This window comes from Hibiscus syriacus, unplaced genomic scaffold, assembly GCF_006381635.1.
Source record: "Hibiscus syriacus cultivar Baekdansim isolate YM2019G1 unplaced genomic scaffold, ASM638163v2 tig00117005_pilon, whole genome shotgun sequence".
Lineage (NCBI taxonomy): Eukaryota > Viridiplantae > Streptophyta > Magnoliopsida > Malvales > Malvaceae > Hibiscus > Hibiscus syriacus.
This window is the reverse complement of record NW_024063519.1, coordinates 274,976-294,748: the sequence shown is the minus strand read 5'-3', so window position 1 is coordinate 294,748 and position 19,773 is coordinate 274,976. Positions and strand designations below refer to the sequence as shown.

The window sequence follows — 19,773 nt, the reverse complement described above, 5'->3', positions numbered from 1 at the left end:
ATTTGATACTATAATGATATAGAATTTTATATATCTTGGATAAATTAAATTATAAAATTCAAGATTGGTTCCAGGAAGAAGCCAGGGAAGAGGTCAAAAAGGAAGTCAGCCTCCGTGAAGAACGTACTCATCATTCCTCCCTACATCGCTGACAAAGGAGGAAGGTCCTGATTCATCCACTTGCAAATTCAAGATGACCAGGAAGGATAATTCACATATCGGAGTGATTCCACAATGTGAAAACAGTAAACAAGTAGATGACTTCAAAACTAATAACTAGACGTTTAGGGGAGAGAGCTCATTATAACTAAATTATTTGGTTCACGAAACAACCACCACCTAAAAGTAGCTTATTTTCTCTCATCAGTGCTCTAACGTGGTGGTCAACAGTGGCACCACCATCACCGGCAGTGTTTCAAGAGAGAAGACGAGAATAATTTTTAGAGAGACAGAGTGTGTGTGTGTGTGTGTGGCAAGTGCTGTGATAATTTAAACGAGAAGAAATCAACCCATGTCAGTACGCAAAGCCATAAATTCTACAACTGAAAAAGCCATCAAACTGCAACTTTTAGTGGTGATTATTATCAGTATCACCAAAAAGGCAGAAAATGCATTGCTTAGAACAACTTATGATACTGTCATGACTATTGGATATTAAAGGGGCAACCACACACAGTATTATAGCTCCAACAGAGGTTTGCAAGCATGATATACAGCATTAAATATCATCCCGCTAGAACGATGGCAGTCATGTGACAAACAAATGATGATGGACTATGCCTTGGCCTTTCCTGCTTGATGAGATTGAATCCTCTGCTGCACCTTCGATATCTAGCAGACACAAAACCAATGATCAAACTCAATTTTTGCTTTTACTCAAATACTTTGTTATGCTCAACAAAAAGAGCATATCCATGCATTTAACCTTTTTGCAAAATATAAATTAGGAATGTCCCATGAGAGCGGGTAGAAAAAAGCACAAAGAAAATATGCCTGATATATCTATTTACGTTCTTAGTGTTCAACATAGAAGAAAGAGAGAGAGAAAAAGGATTCTAGTGGATTCGTAATATACTAAAAGGCGATTTGATTTCAAATCTTAAAGATTCAACGGAATTTTATATGATTGTTGTATTCCAGTTTATGAAGAGGCAAGTAGGCAACTTCCACAAAAAAACAAAACGCAAGATGCATCCGTGTAAAAGAAGCAGTTTGTAAATGACAACAGTATTAAAAGGAAAAAAATAATTTATACTTTGATGTTACAAACAATAGTCTCTGAAATGCAATAGGCAAGCCAACAAATCTGTAAACTATAGAGAGGTTTAAATTAAGAACAAATTTAAATGAAACTGGACCCTGATGAATCAGGCAAGGCCAACTAAGTAAATAGTGCAAATTAGCACTCCACTGAAATTACTTATTTCAGTTCCTCATTAAGACCCAAAAAAACACTATAATAAGGATTCGGTTGCAGGTAGAACCAATCGACCTTTTGCTTAATGCCTCAAACCACTCTAACAATCAATCTTAGTCTCAGATGTTAAATTTCTTATATGTATTAATATGCAATTTGGAAACTTTGTGTTACAGTTGTTTAAAGTCAAGTGCAGACAATTAAATAGCAATATAGCATACAGTAAAAGCACTTTGTAAGGAAGAAAACCAACCGCTTCTCTCTTGCTGTGTTGTTTCTCTTCCAAATCTTGAAGAGATCCATCAAGCCGCTTCCTGTTGACGGAAACAAAGTTTTAAAGTTCATATACATGAAACTATAGAAGGATAATCCCAATATCACATTACGCACAAGGGTGTACTATTGCCCAAGCTTGTAAAAATAAAGAGTAACAGAGGAAGTATATTTGATTACAACTCTGTAAAGCTTGATGTGAAGCATATAAAAACGCACATTACGGGAAGATCTCCAGCAAAACGATAATAAACTTAGATCAGTTTGCATTCTACTCGATTTTCAAAAGTCTCGTTTGAAAACCACATTTAAAAACCCATTCATTTACATCAAAACTCATAGACCAAACACCACCCAAGCCACGCCTTTGTATCCAGATGATAGTGCCTAACATAGCCTTAAAATGTCCCAGCAAAAATAACACCATAAATTATTCTTAGCCTCAGATAAGATAAATAGAAACTGATACAAGATAAACAACCATAATATTCTTTAGCAACAAAAGAAAAGGCTAGAGGTGAAATGTGAAAGGGATCTTACAATTCAGCAGAGATGTATTCTATTCTCTTACGAACGTTGGCGTTAGCCTCTGCTAAATCTTGCTTAACAAGCACTGGACCGATCAACTTGTACACATTTGCATCCTCGTTTAATAAATCCAACTCCTAAGAAAATTTTCAACAATCATAAAAAAGACATGTCAAGGCTAATTAGTTAACCAGCACAAATAACAAAAACCCATCGAAACCTTGAGGACTAGCTCGTTCTCTCCCAACTGAATAGTATACTTCTTCCTGACTTGATGGTTCTTCGCTATATCTGGGGGCGACCGTTCAATTAGTACATGAAAAAAACCATAGGGGGTTTGTTAATCGTAATATTTGAAAGCAAATAGGGATTGAATAAAGAAGAGGATGAGGATGGGTTTGGTTTGGCCTGCCTTTTTGGAGTTTGCTTTGGTTTCGAGGTCGTGCAGTAGTTCTCGAAGAGCTGTGGAGGAGGAACTCATTGTTGCTTTGCTGCTTTGTTATTCCAGGCTCTACCTGATTGCCTACTCTCGGCTTTGATCCACAGAAACCGTGTAGTATAACTGAAAGGCCTGTTTTTCCTTCCTTGTAATTATTTGGGCCCGACTTCGGATTAGACAAACTCAATTTGTTTATTTAATTTCTGTTCGAATTGAAAGCAATTTATTTGGGCCTTCTCTAAATTTAGTGAGACATATTCACAAATCATTTTCTGTAATTAATTTTCGAATTTGTAATTTGTAATATGATCAATAGGTAAGTTGACCTTTAAAGAATCTAATCTAATTAACCCAAAAGTTAAACAATGTTAAATTGATCATGACTAAAGTTGAAATCTTAAAGTAACAGTGATCGAATAAAATACACTATAATTGCTATAACTGGAAAAAGCTAAAGGACGATTTAGTACTGGAAACTCTGGATAAAAAGACACTGCCTGCTCTGTCTTCCATCCATCACCACAACAGAGAGTGAAGCCTTTTACCGGGGAGAACCAAAGGGGATTTTGGGAAAGAAGATGATGGCCGAGAGTTCCACAACAAGCAAATGGGTCTTCCTTTTTATGCTTCTCTTTGCTCATTTATCTACTCTATCATTAGCTGAAGATGGTATGTACCTTTATCTCCCTTATTCAGCTCATTTCCTGTTCCACAACATCTCTTAAACTTCATTTCCCTTTTCGCTTTTTTGTTTCTGAGAAAATCTGGTCGAATTCTTACATTGCCTTTTTGGGATCATGCTTGGTGGGTTGTCGTTATGTTGATCTGTTAAAAGCTTCAATTACATTAGCTACAGTGACATGGTAAATCTGTTATCATATGCTAGGGATTTGATTTTGATTGTCTATATGCTTTTCTGTTCAAATTTACTATAAGCCGATTTTACTTTAAAAAAAAGGTTTAATTCTTCCATCCTTTGCCATTCATTGATTCCTTCAAAGAGCAGTTAATAGACTCACGATTTTTATACTAATGGACTCCAATTTATTGCCCATACATTTCAGTAGCCATTCCTTTCCATTTTCTCTTGCAAAATGTCCACAAGGATTCCCTCGTTTCCCGCTAAGATTCTCTTCTCTTTCCAGTAAACTCGATAACATCTAAAGGCATTAGCTCGACGCCATTTTCAGTAAAGAGTGAGCTTTACCTATGCTTCATTCGAATCACTACAAAGATTTGTGTTTGAAAGACTTGAATAACTTTATACAACTCAAGCTGATTTGTTTTTGATTTTTTTTAGAAAAAAAAGTCCAAATGTGGGGGCTTTAATGTTGTAGATCTTTTAATTATTTTTATCTTTTCTTTTCGAAATTCGAAGGGTTTAATCATACAGTTAGTGGCTGTTCATAGTTTGAAAATAAGCATTAAACATGTTCCTCTTTTACCTTAGTTTTAACAAACGACAAGGGTTCTTCCCTCAAATCCTTGTCCTTTTGGCACATTGCCAAATTTCCAGCTCAGCTCACAGATCTATCCCAAAAAAGATTCACACTCACAGTCATAAGCACGCACTTCTAATTAGCCAAAACAATATATAAGGCACATTTCTACTTGTTTTTTTTTCCAATACTTTTTAATTCATTGTTGAGTCAAGCGGCCGTCAAGGTACCGGGAACTAGTATATAAAATAATGGGCCGAAACGGTGGTAGGGTCCACACGTATAACACAGAGGGTAATAATTCAAGCTGGATGAAACCAGTCTCACGGTCTTAATGTGTTCTCATCAACATCTTCAGTACTTTTGCAAATTCGAAAAAAATAACATAAAGCAGAAAAAAATTACGAAAGCTTCAGTCTTGTTTTCTTCCTGGTGCCTGTTGATACATGAATGTAGATTCAGCCCCAGTTGAAATTTGTAAATGATCCTAGGATGTGATCTATTTGAGCTCTAATCACGGTAAAAAAAATACAGTTACCTAAATATTCCGTCTATCAAACGTCATTCTCAAATCTTACTAAACATGAAACATGTGCGTAGGTGGTCATAAGTATATTCAATTCTTATATTGCTTATTATTATTATTATTGTGAAGGTTTGGTGGCAAATGGTGATTTCGAGACAGCGCCATCGAACGGCTTTCCAAGCGAGGCAATATCAGATGGGCCCACCGAGATCCCCAGTTGGATAACAAAAGGCAGAGTGGAGCTGGTGTCGTCCGGGGATAAAGTGAGCGGAGGGATGATCCTCATCGTGCCCCGAGGCTTGAAAGCCGTAAGATTGGGGAACGACGCTGAAATCAGCCAGGAGCTGACGGTGGAGAAAGGGTCCACGTACGCAGTCACATTCAGTGCTGCCCGCACGTGCGCGCAACTGGAGTCATTGAATGTGTCCGTCCCACCCGCATCACAGACGGTAGACCTCCAGACATTGTACAATTGCAAGGATGGGACCCTTACTCCATTTCTTTCGAAGCGGAGAAGGATAAAGTGCCGTTGATATTTACGAACACTGGCATGGAGGATGACCCCGAATGTGGGCCCATCATTGATGATATTGCCATAAAAAAACTCGTCACTCCTGATCAGCCCAAAGGTAAAAGTAAAAAAAACTTCAATTTCTCTTTTCTTTTTTTAATTCTACGGTATGTCAGTTTTAATATAAAATTAAAAAAACGTTATCGGTTTTTATTATTATTATTTTAATATTTTCAGTAAAAAAATACTAAACAGTATTATTTCTATCAAAAAATTATATTTTTTAATATTTATGGTAAAATATCTAATAATAACAAAATCAGTAGGAAAAATAATATTTAGATAGCGCTTTATCGGATATTTTAACAAAACTAATAAAACATCTAATAATAACAAAATCGGTAGAAATAATAATGTTTTAGTAATTTTTTATCGAAAATGTTAAAAAAATAATAATAAAATCGATAACACATTTCTTTAACTGTATATTAAGATGGTTGCATGTTAGACTTTCCCATTTTTTTCCCTTCGTCCAGGACTTCATGTTTGGTGTCGTTAAACGTGCGAAGCCTGTAGTCATAGATATATAAACAGTTTATGGGCCAGACAATTGTGGTATGTACAGGAAGCGGTATTTAGATTTGTATTTTTCTACGTATGGAAGAACCATAATGAATGCTCTGAGGAATGGGGGATACTTAGATTCTAGTTATAATTATGTTTTTCTGACCACGTTATTAATTGAATTTATTTTTGTTTAATGTTATATTCAGACAATGCAGTAGTTAATAGCGGCTTTGAATTTGGCCCTTGGATGTTCCAAAATGTATCTCTGGGTGTCTTGCTCCCAACCAACCTAGACGAAGAGACATCCCCGTTACCGGGATGGATGGTCGAATCAAACAGGGCAGTCCGATACATTGATTCCAACCATTTTGCAGTCCCGGAAGGCAAACGTGCCGTCGAGTTGGTGTCGGGCAAGGAAGGCATCATTTCTCAAATGGTGGAAACCAAACCAGATAAACTATATTGCTTGACCTTCTCTTTGGGGCATGCTAGGGATAAATGCAAGGAGCCACTGGCTGTTATGGCGTTCGCTGGGGACCAGGCACAAAACTATCATTACACGCCCGACTCTAACTCCACCTTCCAGGTTGTTAGTGTGAACTTCACAGCCAAGGCCGAAAGGACACGAATCGCCTTCTACAGTGTGTATTACAATACAAGGACCGATGACATGAGCTCACTGTGTGGTCCGGTGGTGGACGATGTTCGTGTCTGGTTTTCAGGTTCCAGTAGAAATGAGGTCCTTGTATTGTTAGGGCTTGGACCTGCCTTTTGGGCATACCTTATTATTTTAGTTTTGAGTTGGGACCTTTAAGTAAATGTTTAATTTATGTTTTCCTTAATGTAACGTTCTCAATGGAAAAAAAGAAGGGGTGGGCTAAGCCTAAGAAGGCGTGGTAATGCTGAAGTTTTTTGTAATGTCATCTTCTGTCTGCGCTTTGGTTTGAGAAATGAGAATGGACTAAGTTGCATTTTCTGTATATCCTTTTTCAAGTTGAGTTAATTAAGTCAAGGAGCTGTAGGTCCGTTAATTAAGTCAAGGAACTGTAGGTCCGTTAATTAAGTCAAGATGCTCATTTTTATTTTTTTTCGTACTTCCTTGAGTCATTGGTTTGAAATCCATTGAAAGTATTTCTTTCCCTTCCTTTAGATTCTCTTTTCCCTCTCCTCTAATTAATATTCTCCTGATTGAATTTAGAAAGAAAAGAAAAGTCTTGGTATCAATATACAAAGGTGAAACAAACCAAAACATAAAAAAAAAAAAAAATAAAAAAACTCAAGTTTCACTCAAAACTTATTCTTGATTTGTATTTAAAAATTTATCTAAGCCTTGACCGAAATTTAGAAATAAAATAAAATTATAAATATTAATTTACATAAATATAGATATTTTTAACATAAGAATAAATTTAAATCATTTAAAAAAAATAAAACTAAGTTTTCATTAAATAAAATAGTAAAGTACATCAAAGATATTAAAAATTTGTAATGCTGTTAAGCTTGCAATGTCTACTCTTTATGATAGGTTTGTATAACACAAGATATTTTGAATTGATTAATTAATCTAAAATTAAAAGCTAAATCTTACAAAAGATTTGTTTACGTCTTTTTTTCTAATAAAAAAATATCTCACCATAACTTTCTTTTTTTCTTTTAAACATTAAATATAAAATGATATATTCAAAAAAATAATAAACTATAATACTGATCACTGTGGTTTAAGCTTTATACATTTTTTCATTGAATTTAAAAAATATAATATTTGGCCAATTTCATTTATTAAAAAATTATACCTAAAAATAAAAAGAAATGGGTAAACTATGCAAATAGCCCATTTTATTTTTGGTTTGATCGAATTTGATCGATGATTAAAAAATTCAGCACGTTTGATGCTTTATGTTATTAGTTCATTTGATTAAGTCCTTTGGTTGTTAACTTCCGTTAACTTATTAATGGAAGTCTAAATTGACGTGTCTTCTTCTTCTTCATGGCTTGCCGTCTGCATATATGTTTGTTGTCTTCCAAGTGTTTATGAAGATGTTGATAAGGACTGACATCAACTTTACCGTGGTAGCTAAAGCAGCTGAAGACTGAACTCTACATTGTGAAATGAGCAAAACTTTTGATCCCCAACAACACTTCTCATCGTCGACATGGTGGGTGTGGTTGCTGGATTCTCCAATGCTCTCAACAAAGGGTATGATGCTTGGGAACTATTCTTTAGGAAAATCTTCTTCTCTTTCCGGATTATCCTCCTCTATATCCTTTTTCTCAAAGGTCTTATGGTTGGAAAAAAGAGAACGCCAGCCATTGTTATTCTATGGTTAGTATTGTTGGCTTCTGTTTTCTCTCGTGTTTGGGTCTGAATCAATCCTTTTGTCAACAATCTCGACAACAAAACCTTAGCACATAACTACTTTTCATTGATTATTAAGTTACTCATGCCTACAGTGTGTCAACTCAGACTCCCATTAATGAGTTAACGGAAGTTAATAGTCAAGAGACTAAAATCAAAACGACCGATAACGTAAGAGATCAAATAAACTTAATTTTTAAACCACGACCAAATTCGAGCAGATAAAAAACAGAGGGGTCTGTTAATGTCTATTAGTATAGTTTACCCAAAAGAAATTGATTCATTCAGCTTTCCAAAACTATTCTAATTAATAAGTCTGGGCCTGATCGTACCTTGTGGTCCAAAATCAGTCGTACAAACGCCGGTCCATCCAACTTGAAATCCAATAGAGTCAGATGTCTCCTTCACGCTCTTAAAGAGCGCGTCCTCACTGAACCCTGAATGGCTGCCTCCCTCCACGGTTCAGTGTTGACAATTACTTCGAATTCCTTCAAATGAAATTTCTATCTTGTTCTTGTGTGTGTTCTTGGCTCTAAAATAGACATGGCATCTCATTCCTCGTCTTTGAATTTACAACAATTCTACGCTTAGGGACTCTCTCGAGAACCGAAACGACTCACCTTTGTCCCCGTTTTATTTCGCCTCCCATTCCTTTCATCATCTCGGTTTCGCGCTGCTGCTTTAAGTTTGTATTCTCCTCTAAAATTGCAGTTTAAACGATACCAAAATGTACAGAAGCGAAGTCGACAAATTCGTCCCCACGTCGTTAAGGTTAACGCCACCAATGATGATTAAGGATAATGACTTTTGGCTTATGGAAGGAGAGCAAATTCAAGCTGGTGCATCAGGAGATTATTTAAACTTAGGGTAGTGACTCTTCCAGTTTTATCTTCAGAACAAAGAAGATAAAATAAATTTGGGAAGAGTTACGGGTAAAGGGAGACAAAGTTCCTTGGCACAAATTGATTTGGTTCTCCCTCCACATTCCTAAACATGATTTTTTGGATAGCACTTCTGGATAGACTCCCAACTAGGAGAGGCTACAACTTATGAGAATCGTTACTGATGGACTATGTGTAATCTGTAATGATGTTCTGGAAACTAGGGACCATCTGTTCACTGAATGCTCTTTGGCTGTTACCCTATGGAAGGTTATTCTGAATCTCACCGGCTTAAGCAGACCACCTTTGTCATGGGTTAACATGTTAGCTTGGGCATGTGGTGCCTGGAAAGGTAAGTATCTCCTAACTACTATCTTGAAGCTTGCTTGGTGTACATTCAATTATTCCATATGGGAGGAAATAAATCTAAGATTGTTCCGAGGAAGTTCAAGAAATGTTGATGAAATCCTTCCATTAAGGAGATTGTAGTTGTTCAACTAAGAGGTAGGAATATAAATAGATTAGATAGTATTAATATTAATCTTTGTAATCATTGGGGTATAGTTTAACCATTTTTTGTTGTAAATAGGCTCTCCTTCTGTTCCTTGGTTGGGATTGATTATGTAGCAGAACTCTGCCAGCCTCTTTGGGTAATATAATCAAATTATCCAAAAAAAAAATGATGATGTAAGTAATAACATTCTGCTGCTTCTCAATGTGGTTTTCGGAATGAATTTTATTCTTTTATGATTGATTGGAACGTTGTTGTATTTTCTAGGATTCAATGGGAATTTATTCTTTTGATAACTGGGTGATTGATGATTCGGTGGCAGCATGTGTTTTCTTCATCCAGTGATGGGGAATATAGCGATGGAGAAATCGTATTAAGTCCATTGGCTGAGGTGGTTTTGCCTTCAGTCTCCGCTGATGATTCTGTAACCATGAGGTCCTTGACTTCCCGTCGGTATTCTTTGCTCGGAAGAAGCCCAACAGGCAAGCTCTTTTAGAAATTAGCTGACCCAATGAGCTTCAAGTATTTAGTATTTGGATAAACAAATTAATTGTTTTGCTGGAGGCTTCATGAATTAGTACTCTTTCCAAGGCTTTTTGTTGATAGTTTGCCTAAATTAATTTCAGGATAAACGTTGGGCTGTTAAACAACTTGGTTATCATAATCTTCCTGACAATGGTTCTTTACTTGTTGATTGGTGTGTATGGAAAATTGTGAGGCTACCCTTGGCACCATTTTACTTGACCTCCCCTTTTACCATATCTTTGGTCTTAGCTGCATGTGCAGGTTACATTTGTATACCGTATCTTAAGACTCTTGAGTTCCATCAAATAATTAGGAAAGAAGGTCCTGCTAGTCATTCAAAAAAGCAGAGGACCCCGACGATGGGTGGACTTTTCTTTCTACCAGTTGGTATATTTGTTGGAAACTTTGTTACGGGTTTCTTTCTGTTGAAATTGCTTGCTGCAGCAGCAGCAACCTTAGCGTTTGCTACAATTGGAATGGTTGATGATGTTTTATGTGTCATCAAGCAGCACAGCAGTGGCTTATCTACTCATTTAAGGCTACTTTTGGAGGTAGCTACATTTTGCTTGCTTTTTTCTTTGATCATTTATGGTTCATCCTCGTTTCCACATAAGTTTACTTTTTCCCCAGTTGTTACACTAATTTCTAACTGTTTATCATGGCAGGCTGCTGTTGGGATATGTTTTTCATTTTGGTTCAGTGCTACAAATTTGCCGTCACCCTATGGCATGTATAACTTCTTCTAACTAATCTTATCACATTTACTTTATCTTATGGCAACTTGCATTCCTTTTCTTGTGCCAAAGAATATTAAAAAAAATATTTAGTTAGTTAATTTGCTATTTGGAAAAAAAAAATGGTTCTTCTGATCTTATTGAAGTTCTCCGATGGAAAACCATGTTATATGTTCCATTGTTCTTTTATGTAAGGTATTTGAACCTTTTTTCTCTCTCTTAATATAAACAAGAAGACTATTTAAAAAATACAGATCCTTCTGGTGAAGAAGAAATATCATTATAACTGCTTTTAGTTTTATGTGGAATGTTAGCAGTTAGCTGGATGAATCTCATTGTATGTGTGTCAGCTCGCTCACTCTCTTTCTCTGAGAATATCCTTTTTCTTGCAGATCAAGGAATATTTAATAAATAATTGCTTACAAGTGAAACTAGGATTTGGTCTTTCACATTTCTCCCCACTGCTTCAATTCCTGCCCACTTTAGTCTAACTTTTAAAGACTACTAGTTATTTTTGCTCAAATGTCATGTTGGCTTTCCTCAATACCATTTTATCACTTAATATAGGAAAATGGTGGTTCCTCTATCTGCAACACTGGGCCTTGTGTGCTTTGGAAAATTTTACCTATTGTTGACTCCATTTTGTTTTGTTTCCACGAGAAATGGGATTAAATTAACTGATGGTCTTGCTGGAGGGACTGCTGCATTAGCCCTTATTGGAATGTCAATTGCAGTTATTCCAATATGCCCTGGTTAGTATGGATTTGGTTTGAACAAATAATATTATTAGTTGGAAGAATTGTGCAGAATTTTCTTTGTTCTTGAGATAGAGCTGCATAGATTTTTGTTGGTCGCACATTCTTTAAAGTTTATATATTGGTCACCGCAACAATAACTATTTTTTAAGTCACATAATTGCTCTTTTGTGCCATTGCATCATCTGAATGGCATATGCAAGACATTTTAAAGCTTACTCTTGGAATTTCATTGATGATTATTTTGGCCTTTTCTATTATCTTCCATCTTATCTTAATATTAAAATGTTGTTGTTGCATTGGCCAGTTCTTCAATCTTAGTGGAACACTAAGGCTCTTGGTATGAAGGATAGAGAAACTTAAGGATGTAAAATTTGTTAATCTAAATATTAAGCTTCTAGGTAGGAAAGTGGTTATGAAGATAAAACAATTTGATTATCATATTTTCCATCCTCTTTTATTCCCATTCTTCTACCAAGCAGAGCTAAAATTTGGTTTTGAATTTTAATCTTCTTTTATGATTTTGCAAGTTTTTACCTTGCTTTCATTTGCTTGTATCCTTGTTCAACACTAAATGCTGTTTTCAATCCCAATCAGAACTTGCCATATTTGGAGCATCAATGGCCGGGGCCTGTGTTGGTTTTCTTTTGCACAACCGGTACAAAGCATCTGTATTTATGGGTGATATTGGATCCTTGGCCCTTGGTGCTGCATTAGCTGCAATGGCTACTTGCACAGGAATGTCCTTTCCCTTAATCATTTCATCTGGTATCTTTGTGTTGGAAGCATCATCAGTCATTCTGCAGGTATACTTTGTCGGTTAAATATCCGATTCTTTGTCCAATTTTGTTGCAAATCGTGCAAATACAACTGTGTAAACTTAGCATCGTGATATCTTACTCTCAATCGCTTCTAATAACTGATTAGTGAATCAATATTAATTCCGACCGCATGCTGCTTTCACAGATATGTAACGGACTCTTTTATTTGTTAGGTGTTTTACTTTAAAATAACAAAGCAAATACATGGAAGTGGGCGGTGCCTGTTTAGAATGGCGCCTTTCCATCACCATCTGGAATTAAGTGGGCACAAAGAACCAGTGATTGATGCTGGCGCATATGCCGTATCCTACTTGTTGGCTTTATTTGCTGGTTACGTAGGCCTTGTGTCGACATAATGTCTGTCATCATTTGCATCCATCTTCATTTTTGTTCTCTTAGTTATAATCATAGTAGGCTGTTCCCTTTTCCTGAATATTTCTGCAACTTTCATTCCTTCATTCACGTTTATGTTGCCTCCGTTATGCTGTGCTAATCGAACTTAGACATTTGTGTCGGATATCGATGTGTCTAACACGACTTCTGGTCATTCTTTTTTAGAGATTGCTTCACGTCTTTGGAAGGTCAGATCTCTATATTCTCATCCGAATTTGTGTTAAAACAATTGTTTGATAGAGATGCTTCAATAAAGATTGGGGTAGTTCTGGTGTGCGGCGGTTAAAAAACAGCTAAAAAACGGTGTGATCGGTTAAACAAGTGACCGATTAAAATTTAGATTGGTTATGTTATATCATTTAACGAAAATATTATCAAGTAAAATAACAAATTAGGTAGCATTTATATAATGCAGGCTCGGCCCTGAGGGTAGGCGAGAGGTGCGACCGCCTAGGGCCCACGTTTGAAGGGGGTCCTTCTTAAAAATATTTTTAAGTTTAATAATTAAAAAAAATCATTTATTTAAGATTAAATCGCAAATCCCAAATTTGTTAGGGGCTAAGTTTAATATAACACCATTTTTTTTACTGGGCACCACTAAAATTACGGGATATTATTAAACCTTCAAGATGTGGGCTCCCACTTATCTTTATAATGTAATACCGTTGATTTATGTAATGTGGGTTTAGTAATATGCATGCATATTATATTATATTATAAATGTTATACCGTTGGCTGATGAGTCTTGTAGTGCTCCCACAGTCCCATATCAATGCTAAGGTATTTATAATATAATATATAACTATCTGTTTTTTTATATGCATGCATAATACATAGTCTTTTTTATTACGAAAATATTATATATTAGAAAATTTATCATATATATTTTTGTTTATGTCACATGTTTCATATATCAGACAAAAATTGATTGTCTTTTTTGTCTTTTTCATATCCTTTTTAACACAAAAATGTTTGTTTATGTCACATGTTTCCTTTATCGGATAAAAATTGATTGTCTTTTCTTCTTTTTCCTATCATTGTTAACATAAAAATATACAAAGAGGTACAGCTGTAGACACCAGTTTTTGTCCGGATTGAAAAAAATACTATTAAATATTATTATTATTATTATTATTATTATTATTATTATTATTATTATTATTATTATTATCATTATCATTATTATTATTAATTATTACTTAATCTAAAAAACCCACTACCTATTAAATAATCATTCACTAAAAACTCAATACCCATTAAATAAAAACTCACTAAAAACTCACTATCTATTAAACAAAGAAAACTTTAATAAAAAAATAATAATGTTGGTGGGTTTAGTAATTTTATCGGTATATTTAGACTCACCCTTTTTTATTTCAAACCCCACCCCATGCTTTTTACACATCGTTTTTTATTAACTCATCTTTTGCCCATGCTTTTCCACGTGAAGCACCATAATTAAGCAGATCAAGATCTCATCCATGTTCTACTATACAATAGGAGCCCAAGTTATTTTTTTATGGGCCCCCCTTATCTTTTATTTTGCCTATGGCCCTTAAAATGTCAGGACCGGCCCTGATATAATGTAATAGGTAGCGCTTATATAATAAAATATGTTAATTACTGAAAACATTATCAAACACAATAACATATTAGGTAGCGTTTATATAATGTAATAGGTAGCTCTTAGATAATAAAATATGTTAATTACTGGAAATATTATCAAGTACAATAAAATATTAGGTAGCGCTTATATAATATAATAGGTAGCGCTTATATTGACCTATTCTATCATAAAATCGGTATATTTATACTGGTATTATTGTAAATTTACCTATTACATTATAATTATCGGTTTTGATGTTTTTGTGATCGATATAATTTTAAATGTATCGACATTTTATGCGTGCACCTCATTGGGCATTCATTCTGGAAAAAAGTATCGACACAAACTTAAAACGTGTCGATACATTATGTAGACATATTTTCTCATAAAACCGGGTACGTTGTAAATTTACCTATTACATTGTAATTATTAGTTTGGATTTTTTGGGATCGATACTTTTAATAAATGTGTCGACACTTTATGTGTGCACTTCGTTGGACATTCATTATGGAAAAAAGTATCGACACAAACTTAAAATGTGTCGATACATTATGTAGACCTATTTTCTCATAAAACGATATATTTCTACCAAGTATATTGTAAATTTACCTATTACATTGTAATTATCGGTTTCGATGTTTTTGGGATCGATACTTTTAATAAATGTATTGACACTTTATCCGTACACCTCATTTGACATTCATTCTAGACAAAATGTATCAACACTTTTTAAATTTGTATCGATACATTATGTAGATCTATTCTCTCATAAAACCGATATATTTATACTGGTTACATTATAATTATCGATTTCGATGTAACATATGTGTCGATACTTTTAGAAAATGTATCGACACATATGTTTAATTATTCTCTCATTATAATATAATTAATAATATATTATTCTTATTATAATAAATATAATTTATAATAATTTTATTTTAATAAAATATAATAATCATATTTTTTTATTTATAAAATTATAGATATAATATTTTAATAATAATATAGACATAAATAATATTAAATAAATTATTCTAATATTTTAAAAAATTATTATTATTTTGTTAATAAATAATATTATTTTATTGTATTTGATGTTTATAATTATATTGTAACTATGATTATTTTTCTTCACTTCATTATGATTATTTTTTAAAATTATATTGTAATTATATATTTTTTTTATTTTTTTATTTGAAAGCTAATATCGAAATAGAAATATCATGTCCTTTTTTTCATTAGTTATATTGTGGCAACTTACAAACTAAAAAATTAAAATTAATTTGTATAATTATTGTTTACTAATTTTATCATTAAAAAGTCTATTTTTATCGGTTTTGTTATTGTTGGGTATAACAAAACCGGTAAAAATTACCTAAAACATTATTATTTCTACCTAAAACATCAATGTTTTTTAACATTTTCGGTAAAATGTCCAACAATAACAAAACCGGTAAAAAAATAACAAAACTGGTAGCACTTTACCTGTTTTGTTAAAATAATGATGTTTCGGTAATTTTTACTTGTTTTGTTATTGTTGTATACTAGTTATATTGTAAATTTACCTATTACATTATAATTATAACATATGTGTTGATACTTTTAGAAAATGTATCGACACATATGTTTAACTATTATCTCATTATAATATAATTAATGATATATTATTCTTATTATAAAAAATAAAAATATAATTTATTATAATTTTATTTTAATAAAATATAATAATCATAATTTTTTATTTATAAAATTATAGATATAATATTTTAATAATAATATTTACATAAATAATATTAAATAAATTATTCTAATATTTTAAAAATAATAATAATATTTTGTTAATAAATAATATTATTTTATTGTATTTAATGTTTATAGGCGATATTACTGCTTTTCTTTTAAATTCCAAAAGTGTCGATACTTATTTAAATAGAATTGATACTTTCAGCATATCCGATAGTTAGTTTAATATAATAACTAGTGCCTATTTTTTTTACCGTTTACATTATTATACTTGATAATATTTCTAGCAAATAACCGATTATGTTATCATTGGTAATATTTAGGCGTTTACCTAATATATTGTAATAACAAATTAAATAATTAACCTATTTTATTATATAAACGTTACCTATTATGTTATATAAGTGCTACCTAATATGTTATTGTGCTTGATAATGTTTCCAGTAATTAACCTATTTTATTATATAAGCGGTACCTAATATGTTATTGTGTTTGATAATGTTTTCAGTAATTAACTTATTTTATTATATAAGTGTTATCTATTACATTATATAAGCGCTACCTATTACATTATATAAGTGTTACTTATTACATTATATAAGTGCTGCCTATTACATTATATAAGCGGTACCTAATATGTTATTGTGCTTGATAATGTTTATAGTAATTAACCTATTTTATTATATAAGCGCTACCTATTACATTATATAAGTGCTACATATTACATCATATTTTTACATGTTATATTGTAAAGTATCGATCATTTTTATAAAAAAAGATCGATACTTTCAACATATCAGGTAACATTATGATAAAACCGGTAAAATTTACCTGATATGTTGAAAGTATAGATATTTTTTATAAAAATGTATTGATACTTTGTTGAAAGTTATGTAATTTATGTTTCAAAAATTTTTAATAGTGCTTCATGTTTTCCACTAACAATATTAATTTAATAATTTCATTTACACAAAATTATTTGATTGTTTAAATATTTTATAAAATATTATCTAGAATTTAAATTTAACAATTTTAACCAAAGATAATAATAAATATGTAATATCTATGTTTATTATTTTTAATTTAATAATAATATATACCGTAACATAAAAATAAACCATTAGACGTGTATAATTACTAAATTAATATCTTAAAACTCACTAAAAAAATAACCTTAAATTAATGTTTTCCACAGTGAAATAAGAATGGACACTTACATATATGTATCGATACTTACCGATAACCAAAGTTTACCGATTACTAAATTTTTTAATAATTTTTCATGTTTTATACTTAAAACATTATTAGTCTATCAATATAATAGGTAACGCTAAATCGAATTTAATAAATATATTTTAATATATCCAGTAATATCATATATTAATCGTATATTATTCGCCTTTCCTGAGACCATCCCTATAGATTGAGGGCAACATAGTTATAGTGGTAGGAATTTATGCTTTCGTCCACATAAGTTTTAACATAGCCTTGGACTGTGAGCCTTTTTTACCAAAGATGAATGAAAATTTACTGTTCTAGAAGTTCTTCGGGTCAACTACTTGGAGCCATCTTTTTAAAGTCCAAGATTTTATTCCCCTTTCTCATTTTGACTTCATTTATCATACTCGAAATTTAAATATGAATTTTGTTCACATGGTCAATGTGATAATTGTGAAAAGGGAACTTTGGTATTGAAATTACATATATTTATATTAAAGGTACGCATTGGTGTTTTATAACTATACACGAATCATGTGGGGTTTGATTAAATTAAAATAAAAACCATTTTAGCGGGTACGTGAGGATTTTTCTTTTGACTGTTAGGAAAATATTGCCTTTAATTAAATTTATAATTTTATTTATTCAATTGGAAAAAATCCAATCATATGTGAAGCATTTCACATGTTGGTTAGAATCATCTGGTAATTAATGTTGTTTCCTATTATTTGGATTTTTCAAGATTAATGTCATTTCTAATTATTTTTATTGCTCGGATTTCAATCAAACCATAGAATGCCTCCGGTCCACGTACTTAAACACAATTCCTAAGACATTGTATACATATGAAAATAATTATTGATACTATCATTTATATGTCAGGTCCCGGATAATATTTATTTTCAGAAGAAAACATGTACAGCAATACTAATTATTGAAAAAAAATAACGATTATTCTAATTACATAATAATAATTGATGGAAATGGGGAAACTGCCTGCTTTGTTTTCTACTCTCTTGTTTTTTGGTGAAATACATCTCTATCACCCCCATAGGTAACCAATTTAGTTCTTGGAAGCACCGTCTCACAGAAGAGGGAAAAATATGTCCGATATTTGGGGTAAACAAAAATACGCATTTATATATTAATCTTTGCATATTTTTGTGACTGCATATGACTGTTCCCCCCCCCCCAACCCACCCACTAAATGTGCATGTAAAACTGTTTTCATAACATTGTATCATAACCAAATAAGACATATAATGCATAAATGTTATACAACAAAATATTAATGGTCTGAGGTTTATACAAATAAATATGATTATTATATGGAGTAATATACACAAACACAATATTTAATGCATGAATGACCAAATATGTCAAGACACAGCACCCGGTATAAGGCTTTGAATGAATTATTTTTCAAACCACCCAAATCTGACTCATTAATTTTAAAATGTGGGAAATCAATTCAATTGAATGAATGCCCCTAGTAACTGGTGTTTTGTAAAAGGTAATAGTCTTGTTTTTCTTAAATATACAACTTCTAGAGATAATTCGAAAAGCTCGGTTACTTTTTCTGCCCATGTTCGACCAAGGCTTATTGATGGGAAGACGACGACAAAAAAATTAGTGATTTATGTTAAAAGCTTTGGCATTACTTAGTGAAATATATTAGAATATCAGTAATAAGTATTGATGAAACCGTTGTCTTACGTTAAAAAGTATTTTTAGATTTAGTGTCCATATTTATAAATAATTTTACCTTATCAATCTTAGTGAAGAACACTTGATATGCATTAACCTGAAAGCTAAATACAGCAAAGCATCTTGGAATACAGTGCTAACCTTCCCCTGGTGTAAGCAAGCCCTTATCTTCTACATCATTAATCATGCTAAAAGCAATGCTGTGGATGAATAAACAATTGCAAAAGGTGTTAATTTCGCCAATATGCTGCTGTGAAGAACATGTAAATCAAAAGGTTTATGTTTTTCCTTCAACACTGGGGCAAGGTGTCAGCAACCATAGCCATAGGCGTGTTTAGTTATTAAGAGCAAGAGCCGCAAGGAGATTTGAGGAAAATTGCAGAAGACAAATGGCAAATGATCGACACTAAAAAAAAACACCATTGCATCAGTAACATCTTTCTTGATTGCCCTCCATGACAAATTCCTACAGTTCAATTTGAACTTTTAATTTTTAAAATTCAATATCCAATAAATCTCCTGTACAATCGCCCGCTCAAATTTGAAACAAACTAAGCTGACAATGCCACGTCAACACCCACTTTTCATTCTGCCAGCTGGACTTCAACTCCTCTGCCCTCCTATATACCTCCCCTCCGTCTTTGGCTCCTCTCTGCGTTGCTTCTCCCTCCATCTCTGCCCCCGTTCCATTCCATTCAAACTAAAATCCAAATTGTAATAAAACTCTCAGTTACATGAACGACAAGTTTCTTTGAATTCAGTTTCCCTCTATATAAACCCTTCTTCTTCCTTCCACGTTTTCCAGCTTCCAGGAAAAAAA

General features: G+C 32.7%; 1 protein-coding gene and 2 pseudogenes across 1 annotated transcript; 2 read left to right on the top strand and 1 right to left on the bottom strand.

Annotated features, from left to right (window-relative positions):
- Positions 1-590: 590 nt before the first annotated feature.
- Positions 591-3,174, bottom strand: LOC120195023 (prefoldin subunit 6-like). Its single transcript, XM_039197166.1, has 6 exons — positions 3,128-3,174; positions 2,631-2,839; positions 2,439-2,509; positions 2,231-2,355; positions 1,671-1,731; positions 591-831 (listed from the first exon to the last, which is right to left on the bottom strand). The coding sequence occupies exons 1-6, from the start codon at positions 3,172-3,174 to the stop codon at positions 775-777; spliced, it is 570 nt and encodes a 189-aa protein (XP_039053097.1). The 3' UTR covers positions 591-774.
- On the top strand, positions 3,144-6,671 carry LOC120194929 (annotated as a pseudogene).
- Positions 6,672-8,562: 1,891 nt separating this feature from the next.
- Positions 8,563-12,799, top strand: LOC120195005 (annotated as a pseudogene).
- Positions 12,800-19,773: the final 6,974 nt, after the last annotated feature.

What these genes read in the sequence shown, in the direction of transcription:
- LOC120195023 (XM_039197166.1), bottom strand. Translation starts at nt 3,174, where the DNA reads ATGGATGGAAGACAGAGCAGGCAGTGTCTTTTTATCCAGAGTTTCCA. An exon ending in AGAACGAGCTAGTCCTCAAG is followed by an intron (nt 2,356 to 2,438) that starts GTTTCGATGGGT and finishes AAATTTTCTTAG; the next exon opens with GAGTTGGATTTATTAAACGA. An exon ending in GAATACATCTCTGCTGAATT is followed by an intron (nt 1,732 to 2,230) that starts GTAAGATCCCTT and finishes TTCCGTCAACAG; the next exon opens with GAAGCGGCTTGATGGATCTC.